Source organism: Anomaloglossus baeobatrachus, chromosome 5 (genome assembly GCF_048569485.1).
Source record: "Anomaloglossus baeobatrachus isolate aAnoBae1 chromosome 5, aAnoBae1.hap1, whole genome shotgun sequence".
NCBI classification, from domain to species: Eukaryota; Metazoa; Chordata; class Amphibia; order Anura; family Aromobatidae; genus Anomaloglossus; species Anomaloglossus baeobatrachus.
In genome coordinates this window covers 37919369-37940339 of record NC_134357.1, presented here as the reverse complement: position 1 = coordinate 37940339, position 20971 = coordinate 37919369, and the positions used below count along the sequence as shown (strand labels likewise).

At 48.5% G+C, this 20971-nt stretch overlaps 1 protein-coding gene across 1 annotated transcript in view; it reads left to right on the top strand.

The window, feature by feature from the left end:
- The window catches only part of PYROXD2 (pyridine nucleotide-disulphide oxidoreductase domain 2), a 140493-nt gene that overhangs the window by 61356 nt on the left and 58166 nt on the right, over window positions 1–20971 (top strand). The window contains exons 9-11 of the mRNA XM_075352240.1: window positions 1405–1546; window positions 2812–2946; window positions 14054–14126. Coding sequence (XP_075208355.1) covers window positions 1405–1546; window positions 2812–2946; window positions 14054–14126 — 350 coding nt within the window. The remainder of the gene's footprint in view (window positions 1–1404; window positions 1547–2811; window positions 2947–14053; window positions 14127–20971) is intronic.

Genomic DNA, 20971 nt, shown 5'->3' with positions numbered 1-20971 from the left:
TATTTATGGCAATTAAGAGGCTTATTGTGATATTACTTTGATCACATTGAATACTTCTTCAATATATCTAATGGTGTATTTAGATGGGTCAGTCCTTGCCCGTGACAAGTGCCGATTGCCAACATATTTATCGATCTGTGTTCATTTTTAGCCCGGTATGGGGACAGAACAATAATTAATACAACCATTCTGTCCTCATACAGGGTGTATGTTGCCTGCAGCATCACCCCTATTTACCCAATACGATTTGCTGCCGATAACAATTATTTAATGGCCAACATGAACAAGCCAATCAACCAATGAATTCCGCAACGAAATCCGCATGCTGGTTTACCGCGGATTTTGTGCGGATTTGCCGCAAATTTACCGCAGATTTTACGCAAGTTTGTCCCTGCAGATTTTTACCATTATCTATGGCAAAAACTGCAGGTACCTGCGGAAAAGAAGTGACATGCTCATTAATTCCGCAGCGGAAAATCCGCGGGTAAATCCGTGAGTATAAAAAAACGCAGTGTGCAGAGTATTTTTTTAAAACCAATAGGTTTTGCTGGGGAATGACTGCAGCAATGTTAGACACATTTTCTGCAGCAAATCTGCGGCAAAATCCGTGGTAAATCCGCAGCGTGCGCACAGCGCCTTAGAGTGGTGGTCACTTCCATTCCATCATGTAGCAAGGAGAGTTTTGCCCCCGAAGTAAAGCAATGTTGTCCCAAATTACTACAAAAAGTCCTGAAGGTTAGATTTATACATTCTTGTGCGCTTTTCTGTATATACTGTATGTCCTATAGGTGATGGTTGTGTGTGTAAGGGGGGTGATTTGCCAAAATAAATATGCCACAGTCCTGGCTTAATTTGCCCCCAAATGACATGCCTTGCACCATATTTACTATGCATTTTAAATAGGGATGATCGAATACCTCAAATATTCGGCTTTGCGAATATTTTCCGAATAGGTCGCCGCTATGCGAATATTTGATGTGCAATGTAAGTCTATGGGAAGCCCGAATAGTTGTTATTCGAGTTTCTCATAGACTTACATTGCGCATCGAATATTCACGAATAGTCGAATAGCGGCGACCTATTCGAAAAAATATTCTCGAAGCCGAATATTTGAGGTATTCGATCATCCCTAATTTTAAACACTTTTTCCTGATCCACTCAATAAGGGGCATGTGTTATCAAATAGGGGTTGTGACTTTGTGGGAAGTGGAGTATGGTCCGACATGTGATACTATGCACCCATAATTTTAGCACAAATTGCCATTTCAGAAGGGTGTGAGCTTAGGGTAAACAATAAAAAAATACACCAAATGTATCAAACGACAAGCACTAGTTAGTTATTAAACATCTTGTTACATCTGTCTTAAAGTGATTGTGCCGGTTTCTATTCTTTTCCTATTGCAGGTATGTTTTACTCCATCACGTCATGGGGGAATTGGAAGGGAAGAAGGGATCGTGGGGCTACGTAGAAGGAGGAATGGGCATGGTTTCCAATGCAATTGCCAAATCTGCGGAGGAATCAGGAGCTGAAATTTATACTGAAAAGGTACATCTGTATATCAATTGTTAAAGGGGTTGTCCATTATTTAGACAACTTCTTCCTAAATGCTGTATTGTCCCATTAAAAAAATCCCAAAAAACAGTTCTCCCATCGGATCCTGTGGATAGCGATGGCATAAGGCAGCAGTGGCAGACTGGCGGAGGGTATAATGTGGCCCACGACCAGCGGTGGCAGATTGGCGGAGGGTATAGTGTGGCCCACGACCAGCGGTGGCAGACTGGCGGAGGGTATAGTGTGGCCCACGACCAGCGGTGGCAGATTGGCGGAGGGTATAGTGTGGCCCACGACCAGCGGTGGCAGACTGGCGGAGGGTATAGTGTGGCCCACGACCAGCGGTGGCAGATTGGCGGAGGTAATAGTGTGGCCCATGACCAGCGGTGGCAGACTGGCGGAGGGTATAGTGTGGCCCCCGACCAGCGGTGGCAGACTGGCGGAGGGTATAGTGTGGCCCACGACCAGCGGTGGCAGACTGTTGGAGGGTATAGTGTGGCCCACAACCAGCGGTGGCAGACTGGCGGAGGGTATAGTGTGGCCCACAACCAGCGGTGGCAGACTGGCAGAGGGCATAGTGTGGCCCACGACCAGCGGTGGCAGACTGGCGGAGGGTATAGTGTGGCCCACGACCAGCGGTGGCAGATTGGCGGAGGGTATAGTGTGGCCCACGACCAGCGGTGGCAGACTGGCGGAGGGTATAGTGTGGCCCACGACCAGCGGTGGCAGATTGGCGGAGGGTATAGTGTGGCCCACGACCAGCGGTGGCAGACTGGCGGAGGGTATAGTGTGGCCCACGACCAGCGGTGGCAGACTGGCAGAGGGCATAGTGTGGCCCACGACCAGCGGTGGCAGACTGGCGGAGGGTATAGTGTGGCCCACGACCAGCGGTGGCAGACTGGCGGAGGGTATAGTGTGGCCCACAACCAGCAGTGGCAGACTGGCGGAGGGTATAGTGTGGCCCACGACCAGCGGTGGCAGACTGGCAGAGGGCATAGTGTGGCCCATGACCAGCGGTGGCAGACTGGCGGAGGTTATAGTGTGGCCCACGATCCACTGTTTTCAGCCTTCAGCAGTCTCGGTCCATGGGCCATAATGGAACAGCCAGAGGGCTGGATGTGGCTGTTGGGCCTCACTTTGCCCAACTCTGCTCTAGATAGTTCATCAAATTACTATGCCTGGACAACCCCTTTAAGGCTAGGCCATCAATATCATAATCCTTTAAGCCTGTACTGCATTATATTTCTTCTTTAATGTAGATGGTGGAGCAGATCCTGGTGGATGGCAAAGGACAGGCTACCGGTGTGGTCCTACAGGATGGAACGGAAATATGCAGTAGGTTGGTCCTGTCCAATGCAACACCTCACCACACATTTCTAAGTATGACCCCAAAGGTAAGACTGTCTGCCTGGAGATAAGGGTTCAGTGATGTCAATGGTCTGCAACCTATGGCTCACCTATCAGAGGCGTAACTATAATGGGTGCCGGACGTTCAACAAAACAAAGGCCCTGGAGTCTTCAGGGGGCCAAAAAGGTCCTTTTGACCAGTATAAGAAGACCAATACTATTAAGGTTCCATAATACTTGGGGGCCCTGTTAGAGATTTAAAATTAGGGCCACAAGTTCCATGTTACGCCATGGTTTACTACTTCATAGTTTCATAGTGTTTAAGGTTGAAAGTAGAGTTCAACCCAGTCAGCGCCACGTTAGGAGGAAAAATTCCTTCCCGAAAACGTCAACTTCCTGAGGGTCCTGACAGCTTATGACCTCCAGAGACTGCTAAGAATTGTAGTTGCTTTACATACGAGAATCCATTTATGTTTTATATAATTCTATATATATAAGAAGCCCACATTGTCTCCCGGTCAGCACCTGATATTCCCTTATCCTATTAGGGCTGATTAGGGGCATTAATCTGTGGCCACTTCTCATTCCAGTCCATCACTGGAAAGGACCCCTGAGCTGCACCTTATTTTTCCTTGTTGTAACTACAAGGTCTACCTTTATAGTAAGAACCCTATTGTCCCTTATAGTTTAGCCTTAGGATGGATGCTGCTCTGCTTCTGAAGAAAGTGTCCACAAAATATAACCATACAGTACCCCAATAACACGACCAGCTACATACTTGAAGGTCCTGAGCCTGCAATTTTGGTGCAACACTCTTAAGTTTGATTAATTTTACCGTAAGGATGAGCAAATTTGTCAAAATTTGCACTTCGCTCAAATTTGGCTGGGAAATGTGACTCTCATCTCTAGCCGTGGGATCTTGACACTGTGCATGTGTCGCTCCTGTCTCAGGATTCCTCGCACATGCACCATATTTCAGCACCAGAGCCAGTAAACAGCAGAGCTCTCCATCAGTGCGGGTAGGGTTTGTACAAAGGATTGCTCAAAGGGTTATTCCCACCTTCTTAAATAGACATTGCTGGATAGTTCTTGTACATACAAGCATTTTTGCAATTTACTGCTTATTAAAATTTTCAACAGATCTTGAGATATTAAATCTTTTATTTTGTTTATGTAGTGCCCCCGCAGCAGCAGCCGAGCCGCTCGGCTCGAGGGGCCTCCGAACCCGGGGGTCCCGCGCGGACACTCGAAGTAAAAAGAGGGGGGAGGTATATACAAGGGAAATAGGAAAGTTCGTGACACCACCCACGGTACGTGGTAAGTTGAGGTACCACCGATGCTGTTGGGGACGCCCGGTGGCGGTGGAATGGCAGCTAGGTGTTTGTAACCCCTCCGTGGGTAGGGTTTTTTTGCTCCGGGAGCCCAGTGATGGTGAGGGAGATGATGTAGGGGTGCCGTTGGGATGTAGGAGAGGGGTTTGCAGTGTACTCACACAGTCCTGAAATAACCACACCGACAGCTTGTAAACCAACGTTCTCAGCACCGCTGCATCTGGGAGGGAGCACGCTGGGATCCATGCCCTTGGTGTTGCAGTTGGTCCGTAGCCCTTTCCTGGCACCTATATTTTCTCTGTTGGACCCGGAAGCTTAAAACTTGTGGGGCCCCGCTCACCCGTGTGGGTAACGGAGTGAGCTTGCTCTCAGGGTTCACGCGTAGGATTTCTTTGGACTTGTATTGGGAAAGTCCTATCCCATCGGTGCGCTAGTACCCCGATTTTGGAGCGGGTTGGGGATGAAGTCTTCAACCCCGTCGGGTAAATTGCCGGGCTGCGTGGAGCTACTTCCCGGCCTAGGGTCCACGTACCCCGTCGTGCCCTGGCCCCTGCCCGGTGATAGCTCAAGACCACCGGCAGCCCTTCTTGGCAGTCCGTGTCCCTTGACCCTATCCCCTGCGACCGGGGTTCCAGCTCCTACCAGGCCCAGACCAATGTCTGCCACCTAGTACACAGGAGCCCTTCTCCTCTCAACTTCACTCCTCACTCCTCCACTGTCAACTGCTCAACTGACACTTTCCTCACTTTTTCCTCACCAACCCCCATGTGGGCGGCCCTATTCCCTTCAGGCCCCCCAGTGGTGTGTCTGGTAGGTCAAAATGGGAAGTGTTTCTAGGGTTTTTGATTGGCTTTAGCTGTTTGCAACACCAAAGGACCAGGACCCATAACCAAGGAGGGTGGATACTGTGCTGAAGGGCAGATTGCACAATGCCCTGTGACGACCTGATAGGCCAGGGCGTCACATTTACATCTTGTTACCTTGGAGACCGACCACCACAGTGTTTACAAGCTCTTTTCTGTTGGAAGTGTAAACATTGTTTAGAAGCTGACTAGGATCTCTGGAGATGGCTGCTACTTCCTAATCTTGCCCAGCTTTTGCGCAGTGATTACAAGCTAGAATACAAAGGTGGTCGGTCTCCTAGGTAACAAGCTGTAAACAAAATAAAAGTGTTTTTATCTAAAGAGGTCTGCAAATTTTCATCAGCAGTAAAAGTTGCAAAATTACTTGTATTTGCAAATACTATCCAACAATGTTTCCTATACGAAGATGGGATTAACCCTTTAGGCGCTTGCCAGGTTTCAGACGACCCACTGGGCATCTGGAGTAACCGTGTGATCTCTTCTAACTGGTTAGACCTCTTTCAAAACTCCCATCGGTCTGTTTATGTACCTTTCCGTATTGGTGTATTGGCAGAAAAGAGTTGACAGACTCCCTAGAACAAGACCAGAAACTGAAGGATGAGCCTAAAACCAAATACGAGTCTGATATTATGGGAAATGAGACGGTAGCAGATTTAACGCTCCCATTTTTAATCGTCCCCCAGAGGTTTTCTTACATTACAAGTACAGTTTATATACAACTCCATTACAGTTCAGAATCCCATTAAGGCCTGACTGATAATGACAGGGAACGCTGCACTTAAGGGCTAAAATCCAGCGCTGCTATCCAATGCCATACACAGCAGGGGCGGAGAGAGCCCATAGCACAGACCTGTCTCACTGTGGTGGTTGGCACAGGGCAACCACTAGTGTAGTAGTCATGTCTGGGGAACCACAGGTCACAGCACACCTTTCAGTTAACCCCTCACCTCCCTGTCACCAGACCACTCACAGGGCGGGCTCCGTTCAGTCTCATACGGCACACATTCGAAAGGACAAGAGTCCAGCAACAGTCTCATCTCTTAAACAAGCAATTCATCTTTATTTTCTTCCGTTTTCGTTTCCAGCATTTGTAGTGTGTCGCCCTGGGCAAGCCAGGGGACACAGGTCACAACATCACCACACCCCACACTCCAGGTAGGCACATCTGCTAACCAAAAATCCTTGTTGCCTTCCTCCAGGAGTCTGTTGATGCACACCAGGGGGTGGGCCAGGCGGTTGGCTCCACCCACCAAGGAGCTCACAGCTCTGGAGGCAGGAAGTGTCAGGCAGAAAGCTCAGGGAGGAGCAGGAGTCCAGTCAGGGACATGAAGGAGTGAACAGCAGAGTAGCCCAGGCAGGGGCTAGAGTAAACAACCAAGAAGTGAAAGTGGAGGAAAGAAAAGGAGTAAAGGAGGAAAGCAAGAAGTGGTGACAGAGCAGAGAGTGTGCAAAGCCTGAGAGCCCAGCTGTGTGTAGGGCTAGAACAGCAAGGTCAGCGACGGCGGTGACTGTTCGGAGGGGGACCGTTTGGAAGTTCCTGGAAGGACCCCGTTGGCTGTGTGCCCGGTGGTCTGGAGCAGTGTTCCGAAGGACAGTCAGCACCAGGGCAGGGGCCTCTCGGACCCCGGCAAGGCTAGGAGTCGCCAAATTTGCCGAATCCGTCAGTGAAGGGGACGTAGATCCCCCAGCAACCAAGTCCCGATTGACGGCAACAGCCCGACCATTACAGGGGAGACACCGCCACCGCCAGGGCACCAGTTTCCCCAGGGCCAGCGCCTGCGGGCAAAGTGTAGAGCTCCTCCGGCCCAGATTGCAGTCGGGGAGCGGGTAACCGGAGGGAATCCACCGCTACCATCAGTCAACACAGGTGCAAGGAAGAGAGACATCACCGTCACCTACCGGGAGTGCAGGTGCAGCCGTCTGTGGGACCGTCCTACCAGCCGTTTGGTTTACCGTACAAACTGTGTCCAAGTCTCAGGCTGAGTGAGTACCACAGTGCCGCAAGGCACAGCGCTGCCCCCGCGTCCCTGCGCCCTCCAGGCCCTACACTTTACATCTCTTCACTGGGCCCCGGGATCACCAACCCCTACCCACGGAGGGGCAACACAACACCTGGCTGCTCCGCATCACCATCCCCGGGACCCCCACACTGAGCAGCGGTGGTGCAATCACCGCAACCGTGGGTGGCGTCACGAACTATAACAATCCCCACACTCAACAAACACCCCCCTTTCACTCACGGGCGAGGAGTGCCGCTCGAGAAACCCCGGGATCCGGCCCATCGCTCGAGCCACCACTGAGCAGCTGCCGGACCCGAGCAGAAGGGGTGAGCGCGGTGTGCTGACACCCTCCTCCCCGCCCGCGACAACTTGGCGTCACGAACAGGATCTTACCGCTCTGCCGTCTGGTAGAGGTGCGCCTTGTTACCGCCGGAGGTATCCGGCAGAAAAATTTCAGAAGCCGCCATCTTTGGCGCGAAAAGTTCCCGCTCGAGCGTCTTCTCGAGCAGTAGAGGCGCGAAGGTCAAAACCCCGCCCCGAGAGAGGAGGGGCCGGAAAGAGCTAAGGGGGACGCGATGGCGGCCGGCCGCATGTAGCTGCGGCTATAAAAGCAGGGACGCCAGGACTCTGCAAACATCCCGTTCCTGGAAGCAAACGAACCAGCCGTCATGTGGATGCCGTCCCGCGACACCGTGCCCCCCGCGCCTGGAACCGCGGCGTGGGTGGAGATCCGGACCGCGCAGCTCTACCAACGGCTGCAGGTGAAGATGCAGCTCCTCATGGAGGAGTGGGAGGCCGACATGGCGGACGTTGTAGCCACCGTGCGGAGACGCGAGGAGGAAGCGGAGAAAGGGAGGGTGAGTGACCCACGTCCCGATGCCCTTGAGGGGCCGGTCATCGCGGCTGTGGGGCCCGGTCCAAGCCCTCTCCCTCCGCTGCCTCCCTCGCCACCCGTCCCGGCGGCCGTGACCCCGCCACTAGGCCTGCTACCACCGCAACCGGTAGCAGTACCCAGCGTCCCCGCCCAAGCGGGCCAACCTGTAGCCGGAGCCCGCAGCAAGTCAGCGGTGTTGCCGTGGAAGACTCCGAAGACCGAACCGGAGGCATCCCCTGAGAAACTCCCCGAGCCGGAGCCGATGACCCGCTCCGGGCCGAAGGCCCAGCAGCGGAAAGCCCCTAGGCCCATCCCCCACACCTCGGCTGAGGCAACGCCGGGTTGTTGCTGCAGGGCAGCGCCCAAGGCCATGACACCGCGGGATACGCCGCCCACCTTCCTGACAGTGGGTAACGTTTTGGATGTCCCGCGGGGCCCGACCCGTGCGCCGGCGCTGGCAGCAGCGCCGTACTGGGATAGGGAGCCGGTACCGCTGGGCCTGGAGATCGCCGAGAGGGAGAGGAAGAAGGCCGAGCTGGTGGCCAGAGCGATCCGGGAGAAAGAAAATCTCCGGCAAGCGACCTTCCGTGACCGGGGACCGCTGTACGAGAAACAGGTGAGGCGGTTTGATGTCCGCCGGGGCTACGGGTTCATTTACGAGCCGGGCCTGGAGGCTGAGGTGTTTGTAGCCCGGCGGGACGTGCATGCTCACCTGCCCGAAGAACATCCCGGCCGTAACCTGATGCCGGGAGATATTGTGCGGTATACCCGGCACTTTGGGGAGCGAGGCTGGTTTGCGCTGGACGTTAACCTCAGGAGGGGCCCGGAGGCCCGAGCGAGCGCAGACCTCTACCCCTTGCCAGCAGCCCCAGCGCTTGAAAGACCGGAGTAGGGCAATGGAGGCCCGCAGCACCGTCCCCGTTGGGACCACCACAGAGTTATTTGTCTGCTTGTTTGAAAGTTTTGAAAGTTTGAAAGTTTTGCCAATAGTGAAAATGATTACCGAGTGTTCACCTGATTTTGTGTGATTTGCTACCGGCTGGAGCCGGCACCGTTGTCCCCGTGGGGACCGTTAAAAGTTTAAATGCATGGGAACTAGCCATGGACAAGCCCGTGAACTCTGCAGGGCAACCACAAACGTTAGTGGCTTGTAAATATGTTGGGTACCGTTACCGTTTCCGCAATGCCGCCTCCGGAGAGGCAGGTTGGAGGGAGGGCCCTGAGCAGAGCAGGCCAGGGCCCAGCCACCAAAGGAACCGGTGGCTACCCTCTGAAGGGAAGGACAGATCCCGCTCGGGTACCGTGTGCTGGACTGTGGGTCAAGGGGTGCTGCCTGGGTTTTAGGGGCAGCATCAGGGCCAGGTTACTTGGGTGGGAGAGAGCGGAAACCGTGACCGTACACCGTTGAAACGTTAAAAGTAAATGTGCCTCCCGTCTTGGGAAGAGTTTATTAAAAATGTTATGCATGTTTGTTTAACCCTGTTATCCCCTTTCTACAGAAAAATAAAACCGGTGTAGGACGGCAGTCCGCGGACGGTCTGCATTTTGCTAAGGGGGAATGTGTCGCCCTGGGCAAGCCAGGGGACACAGGTCACAACATCACCACACCCCACACTCCAGGTAGGCACATCTGCTAACCAAAAATCCTTGTTGCCTTCCTCCAGGAGTCTGTTGATGCACACCAGGGGGTGGGCCAGGTGGTTGGCTCCGCCCACCAAGGAGCTCACAGCTCTGGAGGCAGGAAGTGTCAGGCAGAAAGCTCAGGGAGGAGCAGGAGTCCAGTCAGGGACATGAAGGAGTGAACAGCAGAATAGCCCAGGCAGGGGCTAGAGTAAACAACCAAGAAGTGAAAGTGGAGGAAAGAAAAGGAGTAAAGGAGGAAAGCAAGAAGTGGTGACAGAGCAGAGAGTGTGGAAAGCCTGAGAGCCCAGCTGTGTGTAGGGCTAGAACAGCAAGGTCAGCGACGGCGGTGACTGTTCGGAGGGGGACCGTTTGGAAGTTCCTGGAAGGACCCCGTTGGCTGTGTGCCCGGTGGTCTGGAGCAGTGTTCCGAAGGACAGTCAGCACCAGGGCAGGGGCCTCTCGGACCCCGGCAAGGCTAGGAGTCGCCAAATTTGCCGAATCCGTCAGTGAAGGGGACGTAGATCCCCCAGCAACCAAGTCCCGATTGACGGCAACAGCCCGACCATTACAGGGGAGACACCGCCACCGCCAGGGCACCAGTTTCCCCAGGGCCAGCGCCTGCGGGCAAAGTGTAGAGCTCCTCCGGCCCAGATTGCAGTCGGGGAGCGGGTAACCGGAGGGAATCCACCGCTACCATCAGTCAACACAGGTGCAAGGAAGAGAGACATCACCGTCACCTACCGGGAGTGCAGGTGCAGCCGTCTGTGGGACCGTCCTACCAGCCGTTTGGTTTACCGTACAAACTGTGTCCAAGTCTCAGGCTGAGTGAGTACCACAGTGCCGCAAGGCACAGCGCTGCCCCCGCGTCCCTGCGCCCTCCAGGCCCTACACTTTACATCTCTTCACTGGGCCCCGGGATCACCAACCCCTACCCACGGAGGGGCAACACAACACCTGGCTGCTCCGCATCACCATCCCCGGGACCCCCACACTGAGCAGCGGTGGTGCAATCACCACAACCGTGGGTGGCGTCACGAACTATAACAATCCCCACACCCAACAAACACCCCCCTTTCACTCACGGGCGAGGAGTGTCGCTCGAGAAACCCCGGGATCCGGCCTACAGCTCGAGCCACCAGGAGCAGCTGCCGGACCCGAGCAGAAGGGGTGAGCGCGGTGTGCTGACACCCTCCTCCCCGCCCGCGACAGTAGCACCCCTGAAACCCTCAGGGCACTACAGGGAACTACATCCTCTTGGGGATGCAGGACCTGCCCCCTGGGACCTGCAGTATTAGTGCCGATTCCATCCAAACACAATCTAAATCCTAATTCTCCTCTCCACACTGGGCATAGAGGGTTAACCATGTAAGGGGATGGTTGCCAAAGGAATGAGTCCCTGGGTTTAGCCAGCCTGGTGGGAGAGGTCAGCAGTCAGTCAGAGAGTAGTCGAGTGTGGAGTAGTACACAGGAGAGGTGTGTGGACGTGCCGGAGCTGGGTCCGTGTAACGGTGACCCCGGGGGCACAGGAGAGAGGTGGCCAGGACGGGTACTGAGATAACGCTGGGACCGGAGCACGCACGGGGCACAGGGCCTTAGGTGAAGCGCAAGTTTTAGACTGTTTGGCAAATACCTGCCCGGTGTGGAAACCTTCATGGACTTCACCGAACCAAATAATCTGGGGGCATAAGCAGTAAACTAGGATCAGGGATCGGACACTGACCTCCCCGCAGGGTCTGCACTGCCCGACGTACGGAGAAGGAGACTGTACCCCAAAAGGGACAGTCTGGGTCCCCAAACGCTCCACGCTACGGGAACTCAATCTACAGAGAGTGCCGGGGACAGAGCAACCTGGGTCACTACATTGGCACTGATACTCCAGGGACCTGAACCAGCAAACCCTGGGTCTACAGGGAATAGAGCCTGTAAATAGAGATGAGCCACCACCCTAGGGTTCGAGTTTGGTTTGGTTCGTCGAACAGTTTTGAACACCATTGAAAACAATGGCAGGCAAACACAAACCCATAGAAACATGCACAAACACGAACGCACACACACATATTATGCTCACCTTACCTTCCGTTCCATCGCTGGCCTCCTGGGACTTGCAGTTCTCCGGTACAAGATGTGTATTGGGTAAACATCACGACCGATGCTGGAACTTCCGCTACCAGAGCGCTGACGTCAAAGGCAGGTGCCACTTGCCTCTGATTGGCCAGCATGCTGCCTTTGAGTAGCGTCTGACAGAGGGAGGAAGTTCCTCCCTCGTCGCTATGGTTACCCGATACATGTAGTTAGCCGCTACAGGATGTGTATCAGGTAACCATAGCAACCGATGCCAGAACTTCCTCCCTCTGTCAGACGCTACTCAAAGGTAGCGCGCTGGCCAATCAGAGGCAAGTGGTTCCTGCCTTTGACGTCAGCACTCTGGCAGCGGAAGTACCGGCATCGGTCGCTATGGTTACCCGATACACATCTTGTACCGGCAAACTGCAAGTCCCAGGAGGCCGGCGATGGAACGGAAGGTAAGGTGAGGATAGTATGTGTGCGTGTATGTTTGTGTATGTTTGTATGTGTTTGTGTGTGTTTGTGCGTGTGTGGAATGGCACAATAGGGGACCAGGATGGGACATTTAACAAGTTGTGGAAGGAATTGTCAGCATTGCAATGATTTCCTATGGGAAATCTTGCTTTACTATACGAGTAACTTGGTTTACAAGCATAGTCCCAGAACGGATTGTTCTCGTTAACCAAGGTTCCACTGTATTAACATTGAATGACAGTATTACTGTGAAAAGCCAGTTACGCTTTTGGTGATCGAACCGTTATCGGACATAACTTCGAACTGTCGAACTTGAAGCTTAAGCGGGCTTTACACGCTACGATATCGCTAACGTATTATTGTCGGGGTCACAGTGTTTGTGACACACATCCGGCGCCGTTAGCGACATCGCAGCGTGTGACACGTACGAGCGACCTTAAACGATTGCAAAACAGGCAAAAATCGTTGGTTTTGGAGAGGTCGTCCTAAAACCAAAAATCGTTGCCTGCTTATTAGCGATGTTGTTCCTCCTTTCTGCGGCAGCACACATCGCTATGTGTGACACCGCAGGAGCGAGTAACATCTCCTTACCTGCTTCCACCGGCAATGCGGAAGGAAGGAGGTGGGCGGCATGTTACGTCCCGCTCCTCTCTGCTCCTCCGCTTCTATTGGCCGACTGCTTAGTGACGCCGCAGTGATGTCGCTATGACCCCGAACGCACCTCCCCCTTGAAGGAGGGATTGTTCGGCGGTCACAGCGATGTCGCGGACAAAGTTTTTGCGTGTGACGCTGCCGTAGTGCTAATGTTCGCTATGGCAGTGATCACACAATATCGCACGTACGCCGGGGACGGGTGCTATCGCGCTCGACATTGCTAGCCGATGCTAGCGATGTCGCAGCGTGTAAAGCTCGCTTTAGTGTTTCCGTTCGTCGAACGACTCGAACATCGCCAAAAACAGGTCGAACTTGAAATTGGCGAACAGTTCGATTCGAACACTGCTCATCTCTACTGTTAAAAACAACCTGGGGTGGTCTCCATTATTGCCCCACTACATCTCCCAGGCACAGCCCTACCTGCGCAGGGCCTACCATCACAGCTGCCACTACCACCAGCCCTGGGAGTACCCACATACAGCAGCGGCGGTTCTCTATCCTTAACCACAAACCGCAGGTGGCGTCACATGACAAAAACTCTTATATCCCCTGTAAATACCCCCCCATTGACAAAAGGGGCCCAGAGCATGGGACCGGGCAACCACCACCAGAGTGACATTCCCATTTTTTACCGCCCGGGAGCGAGTACCCCATTCCCTGGGTAACACACATTACTTCGGTCCGCTCTTCACGATACCGGCATTGCTCTCATAGTGCTGTCTCTATAAAGCTGACTAGTGCTGTCTCTAATAGCTTCTGTGTCTTTGAGTAAGTACAAGGTGGGGGTCTAAGTACCCTGCCCCCATCAATGAAAACATCTGACATGTCGGCAGTTTGATAAAATAATAGGTGCCCTTTAATTATTTTTTAAAATCTAAATTTTAAATGTATAATCTCTTGCCGTTTTTTGTTTACAGCTCCTATGCACACCAATGTATCACCACGGCGATGGATCACAAACATTCTCTGTTCCATCTGTCTCGTACTTTTAGCTGACACACTTTTCAATAAGTCACAAACAAGTAGAGGGCAGATGGATATAAATATCATCTGACTACGCAGAGTTTGTTTGTGGTCTGTTGCTATGGAGACACATAAGTCTGTATAGGACCTGGATAAACAAAATTGATGCAGTCTATTTGCAAAGACAGCTTATTTTATATTATAGATGTACTTGAGCAATATAATGGGTTGCAAAAGTGAACACACCCTCAGTAACAATCTGAATTATCCTTGTTACAAATTCTGTTTTTTCTATCCTTATTTTAAAGGAGCGATTGCCAGAAGATTTTATAACAAAGATTTCACAGTTTGATGCCAAGTCCCCAGTTACCAAAATAAATGGTAGGTTTACCGTGCTTCAATTACGGCAATTAGCTAACGAAAGAACACATATTTACTCTCGTGCTAATGATCTCATCTAAGGCGCGGGGATAATGTGTCTGTGAGCGGCACGGGCAATAATGGAACAAGGAGCGGCGACGGCAGATTTTGTTTACAAACCCAGGAAAAGCTGCAAATCTTGAAAGATCTCAGAATCTTACTCCTTGCAGAGCTTATTTTGCAACTTAAACCGAGTTCCCCCTCCAATTGTTCCTTCTCCATAGATTCTGGAACAGTTTTTCTTTTTCTTCTGTGCCCCTCCATTCTAAAGTTATGCCCCCCGGCCTGGTAATAAAGGTGAACTTTTTTCTTCATCCTCCTGGGCGTGTACCACATTACTTCTTTTTGGGTACACCCATATTTTTATTGGCCAGCATCAGATGTCAAAAAGCCAATGATCACAGAAGTTCTGTGGTACACGCCCAGTTGGTAAAATGGAAAATTTGCACCTCTATTACTAAAGGGGCGTAACTTTGGAACAAAGGTGAAAAGAAGAAAAATAAAAAAATGTTCCAGAATCCGCATTTAGATGTGTTATACCTGTCCCTGTCAATGAATGAAAAAGATAGAAACCTTATTAGGACCTTGGAGCCTGAGGGGGCCCCGTGGGTGGGTACAAGAGAGTTAAAGGGATTGCTCTATAGACACTAAATACAGCTGTAATGTACAACTTGGGAAATGGGAAACATGGGTCTGGGTCTCAGCAGTAGGATCCCCACCTTTATTACCCATCCAATGAATAGGGGATAGATGTTATTTGTAGGCCAACTCCTCTAAGTTCCCACTGTATTGACCAAATACACACCTATTACATGCCAAGAGTCAAACACTTACACTAAAACCAATAGAACAGAAAATATACAGAAAATCACACATCATTTAAAATATAACTCATTGGATTTATTCATAAGTTTCACAGAGAAATAATAGAGAATGATGGGACTCTAAATAAAGGTGATACAGAATTATGAAATTTCTTTCTTTTGTGGTAAATACAGTAAAAAATGTAAGGATGCTGCTTCTAGGTCAAAAAGAAAGAAGATAAAATGATAAAAAGTTTTTCTTTAGGCTTAACTACTTCCAGATCGCCCATAGATCATAAAGGGATCGGAGGTCCATGATCTGAAATGTCATTGCAGAGTAGATAAGCTGCATTATCATGCAGTAGTGGGAGTGGGGAAATCAGAATCACTCGGGGTACCCATAAAGAAGGCAGAGATGATGCTGCATACACAACACTAAATCAGCGCTTTCTACACAGTATAAAGAACATTTAAACTAAAGTTAATAGAACAAAAAATATACAGAACATCATACATCATTCAAAGTACAATTCAGTGGATTTACCCATAAATTTTACAAAGAAATAATAGAAGAACAGCAGAAGATGGGGCTGTAAATACAGGTGATACAGAATTATGAAACTTCTTACCTTTGTGGTAAACACCGTAAAGAAAGTAAGAATGCTGCTTCTTGGTTACAACGGCTTAAAGTCTTAAAAAAGAAAATAAAGTGATCAAAACGTTTTTCTTTAGGCTTAACCAGTTTTGATCGCCAGTAGATAATAAACATCTAAGAGGTCTATGTTCTGAAATGTCATTACAGAGTAAATAAGCTGCATGTGACCATGCAGCTGTGGGAGTAGGGAGATGGCTATCAAAAACAGCCGGGTTACCCATAAAAAAGGCAGAAAAAATGTATTACCTTTTTGCCTTTCCAATTGCTGTATACACAACACAAAATCAGCGCTTTGTACACGGTATATAAGAAGCGTCAAACCTTTAAACTAAGATTAATGGAATAAAAAAATATACAGAAAATCATATGGCATTCAAAATACAACGTAGTGGATTTATCCATAAATTTCACCGAGAAAAAACAGCGGAACAGCAGAAGATGGGGCTGTAAATACGGGTGATACAGAATTATAAAATTTCTTACCTTTGTGATAAGCACAGTAAAAAATGTAAGAATGCTGCCGCTTGGTCACAATGTCTTGAAAAGGAAAGAAGATAAAGTGAGCAAAAAGTTTTTCGTTAGGTATAACCACGTCCGGGTCACCCATAGATGATAAAGGATGGGAGGTCCATGTTCTGGACATCTGTCATTGTAGAGTAGAAAAGCTGCATGCGACCATGCAGTTGTGGAGTGGGGATATGGCTATCAGAAACAGATGGGCTACTCATAAAGAAGGCAGAGATGATTTATTACCTTTTTTGCCTTCCCAATTGCTGTATACGCAAATCACTAAATCAGCACTTTGTACACCGTATATAGGAAGCATCAAACATTTAAACTAAAATTAATAGAACAAAATATATACAAAACATCATACATCAATCAAAATACAACTAAGTGGATTTATCCATAAATTTTACAAAGAAATAATAGAGGAAAAGCACAAGATGGGGCTGTAAATACAGGTGATACAGTATATAGGAAACGTCAAAACTTTAATCTAAGATACATGGAATAAAAAATATACAGAAAATCATATGGCATTCAAAATACAACTTAGTACATTTATCCATAAATTTCACAGAGAAATAATAGCAGAACATGGGGCTGTAAATACAGGTGATTTATGAAAATTCTTACCTTTGTGGTTAGCACCGTAAAAAATGTTAGATTCTGCTTCTTGGTCACAACGTCTTAAAAAGGAAAGAAGATAAAGTGATCTAAAAAGTTTTTTTAGGCTTAACTACTTTTGGATCGCTCATAGTTGATAAAGGGTGGCTGGTCCATGTTCTGAAATGTCATTGTAGAGTAGATAAGCTGCATGCGACCATGCAGCTGTGGGAGCAGGGAGACGGCTACCAGAAACAGCTGGGCTACCTATAAAGAGGGCAGAGATGATTTATTACCTTTTTTGCTTTCGTGATTGCTGTATACACAACAGTAAACCAGCTTTTTATACACAGCATATAGGAAGCACACATGGTGTATCTTTCTCTAAATCCATTAGACATATGATTACTAGGCTTATGATTACCCTTTTTGCCTTCCCAATTGCTGTATACATAACACTAAATCGGTGCTTTGTACACAGTAGCGTCAAACATTTAAACAAATTATTAGAACAAAAAAATATACAGAAGATCATACATCATTCAAAATACAACTCAGTGGGTTTATCTATAAATTTCATAGAATAACAGCAGAAGATGGGGCTGTAAATACAGGTGATACAGAATTTTGAAATTTCTTACCTTTGTGGTAAGCACTGTAAAAAAGTAAGAATGCTGCTTCTTGGTCACATTATCTTCTTTCCTTTTCAAGACAAAGTGATAAAAAATATTTGTTTAGGCTTAACCACTTTCGGATCGCCCATGGATGATAAAGATGTGAGGTCCATGTTCTGAAACGTCATTGCAGAGTAGAAAAGCTGCATGTAACCATGCAGTAGTTGTAGGAGCGGGGAGTCTGCTACCAGAAACAGCCGGGCTACCCATAAAAAAGCCAGAGACTATTTATTATCTTTTTAACCTTCCTGATTGCTGTATACACAAGACCAAACCAGCTTTTTGTACACAGTATATAGGCAGCAGACATGGCGTATCTTTCTCCAAATTCACTAGACATATGATCACTAGGTTTAGGGAGGCAGCAGAAGCTGCTGGGACTTAGGAAACTCTGCAAGCTTTGCTATGCAGCCAGAAAACTACATTTCCACTGTAACTAGGGCTAATATGCTAGCCCCAGTTACAGAGAAATTAGGTTAAAAAAAAACAAAAAAAAACCCTTCACCCCCGGGTGATTTTTCAATTTTGTTTTTTGTTCCTCTTTTTGCAAGAGCCATGACTTTTTTTTAATTTTTCCATCAATATATCCAATTGTGGGGAAAGATGCGGGCTCAGCGTGTCTTGTATGACTGTATGGAGGGCAAAATATGTGAAATAAATGACAAATGAATACATTTAAAACAGCAAAAAGTAAATTAATTAAAAAATGTCCTTATCAATCCAAATTGCTGCAACTAGCCCTGTCACCCCCCAAAAAAGTGTCTAAAATTTAAGACTAAAATTACAAATGGTTTTGGTGGTCTTTTTAAGTAATTAAAAAAAAATTTAAACATAAAACCCATATTTCCTTTATTTTTCCAACGATAAATATGTGACAAAGCATGAAAATAAAAAATTTGATGCCCTACATATCATGAAAAAAAAATGCAAAAATTACCTGAATATCTAAATAAGCAAAATTGTTACAGATCTTTCCTAACGAGGCCCTTTTTTAAAAATTTTATTCAGGGGGTTTAAAGGAGTAAATGGCCTGCCCTTACACTGTTTAAGTGGACACTATATTTTCAACAAACTTTCTGTAAATCTATAATCTGAGTCAATACAAGAAGTTTGCAATGTGGAAAACGGCTTCTGTCTCCACTTATGAGCCATTTCTTCCCCTCTCCCAGCTGTTATGAACACCTCACCTCAAGACAAGCCTGCATTTCATGTAATTATTGTGATACTGCAATTATTGTAACATTACTAAGGAGCCCTATACACTTGTATCCAAATCTTTATTCACATTTGATACCACGTTTTATTTTTATTTTTAAAGGGAACCTGTCAGGTGCAATATGCACCAGGACTACGCCCTCCCCTGACATTTGTTATACAGTGTATCCACCCATATCCTGTCCACCGCCATTAACTTGAGAACGGCGGCAGCTATAGGCATAGAAGTGGTGTCTAGATATAGTAAAGTAGCCATGCGCTACGCAATGAAACCACCTATAGCGCCACCTGGTAGAAGACAACGAAGTTAGCATTTTTATCTTGAAAACGGAACGAGATAGAGAAAAAAAAAGTGAATTAAAAAATTGTAGGGCATCATCAATTCAATATGAATCGACACTTTGCATACAGAAATGCTATGATATGAAACCCATGACCCCTCCAAAACATTGAATGCTGGTCACGCATATGGCGCTCATGTAACTTTGATGCTCAAATTGGCCCCCGTCAGCTGCAATGCACATCTGGCCTCTGCACAGCATACTGTATCTTGCTGCAATGCACATCTGGCCTCTGCACAGCATACTGTATCTTGCTGCACGCTGTGCAATATGGTAGGTGACACGTTTGCACAAGCATCTGTGATACGTCGTCGTAGGTCCTGCAATGTTGATGGAGAGGTCGCATACACCTGCTGTTTGATGTCACCTCACAGAAAGAAGTCCAATGGGGTCAGGTCAGGTGAGCGTGGAGGCCACTCTACACAGCCACCATACCCAATGACTTGTAGGAAGGTCTCCATGAGGTATCGCTTCACGTCCGCAGCCTTGTGAGTTTTACACGTTCTAATCATAGCATTTCTGTATGCAAGGTGTCGATTCATATTGAATTGATGCTGCCCTACAACTTTATAATTCACTTTCTTTCTCTCTATCTCGTTCCGTTTTCGAGATAAAAATGCTAACTCCGTTGTTTTCCACCAGGTGGCGCTATAGGTGGTTTCATTGCGTAGCGCATGGCTACTTTACTATACCTAGACACCGCTTCTATGCCTATAGCTGCTGCCGTTCTCAAGTTAATGGTGGTGGACAGGATATGGGTGGACACACTGTATTTCCTATTTTATGCTATGTTTTTATTGTCATCTTATTAACAAATATTTTTTATATAAATACTCTTTTTAACATTTTTTTCATAACAGTTTTTAATTATTGCCCGCTCTCATTTCACCCTTCTTCCTATTTAGCGCCAGTGTCTCTTGAAATTTGTTACAAGATAATAATAATAATATATTCATTTATATAGCGCTATTAACTCCGCAGTGCTTTACATATATTGACAACACTGTCCCCATTGGGGCTCACAATCTAGATCTACGGAGTGTGGGAAGACACCGGAGAAACCATTCAAACACATATAAACTCCTTGCAGATGTTGTCCTTGGTGGGATTTGAACCCAGGACCCCTGCGCTGCACGGCTGCAGTGCTAACCACTGAGCCATCGAACTGTGCTAACCACTGAGCCACCATACAGTGCTAACCACTGAGCCACCGTACAGTGCTAACCACTGAGCCGACGTACAGTGCTAACCACTGAGCTGCCATACAGTGCTAACCACTGAGCCGCCATACCGTGCTAACCACTGAGTTGCCGTACGGGGCTAACCACTGAGCCGCTGTACCGTGCTAACCACTGAGCCGCCGCACCGTGCTAACCACTGAGCCGCCATACAGTGCTAACCACTGAGCCGCCGTACCGTGGTAACCACTGAGCCGCCATACAGTGCTAACCACTGAGCCGCCGTACAGTGCTAAACACTGAGCCACCGTAGAGTGCAAACCCCTGAGCCGCCGTGCCGCCCATAAAAAGAAAGCCACTGGAAAAACCTGCAAATGATGAATCAGACCCTAAGTTTTTGTTTATTCCAGAAACAGCGCCACCCTTGTCTATAGGTTATTTCTGGTACTGCAGCATTGAAGTGAACGGGGCTGAATCAGCATGATGTATGCACACGCACCGTTTTCATTATTCCACAGCTCTTCTGTACAGCACCTGCTCCACATTACATCCACAATGGCTGAATAGAACAATCCATAATGACTTCTTCTTCTGGGTTATTTCTGCTTGTATAAATATGCTGAGCAATGAAGTCATTGGTGAAATATGCTGAAATTCCTCAATCTGAATGTATTTTCTTACTCTATTAAAAAGTAATTACGCCATTGTTTAGATGTGGGTAGTGAATGAGCTGTGGAAGCGGCGGCGTCAGCAGATACGGGGGGTTCAGTCCTCGTCCTGTGCTTGTGGATTCTACACAGCGTGATTTATTTCTGCATCCTGAGACATCT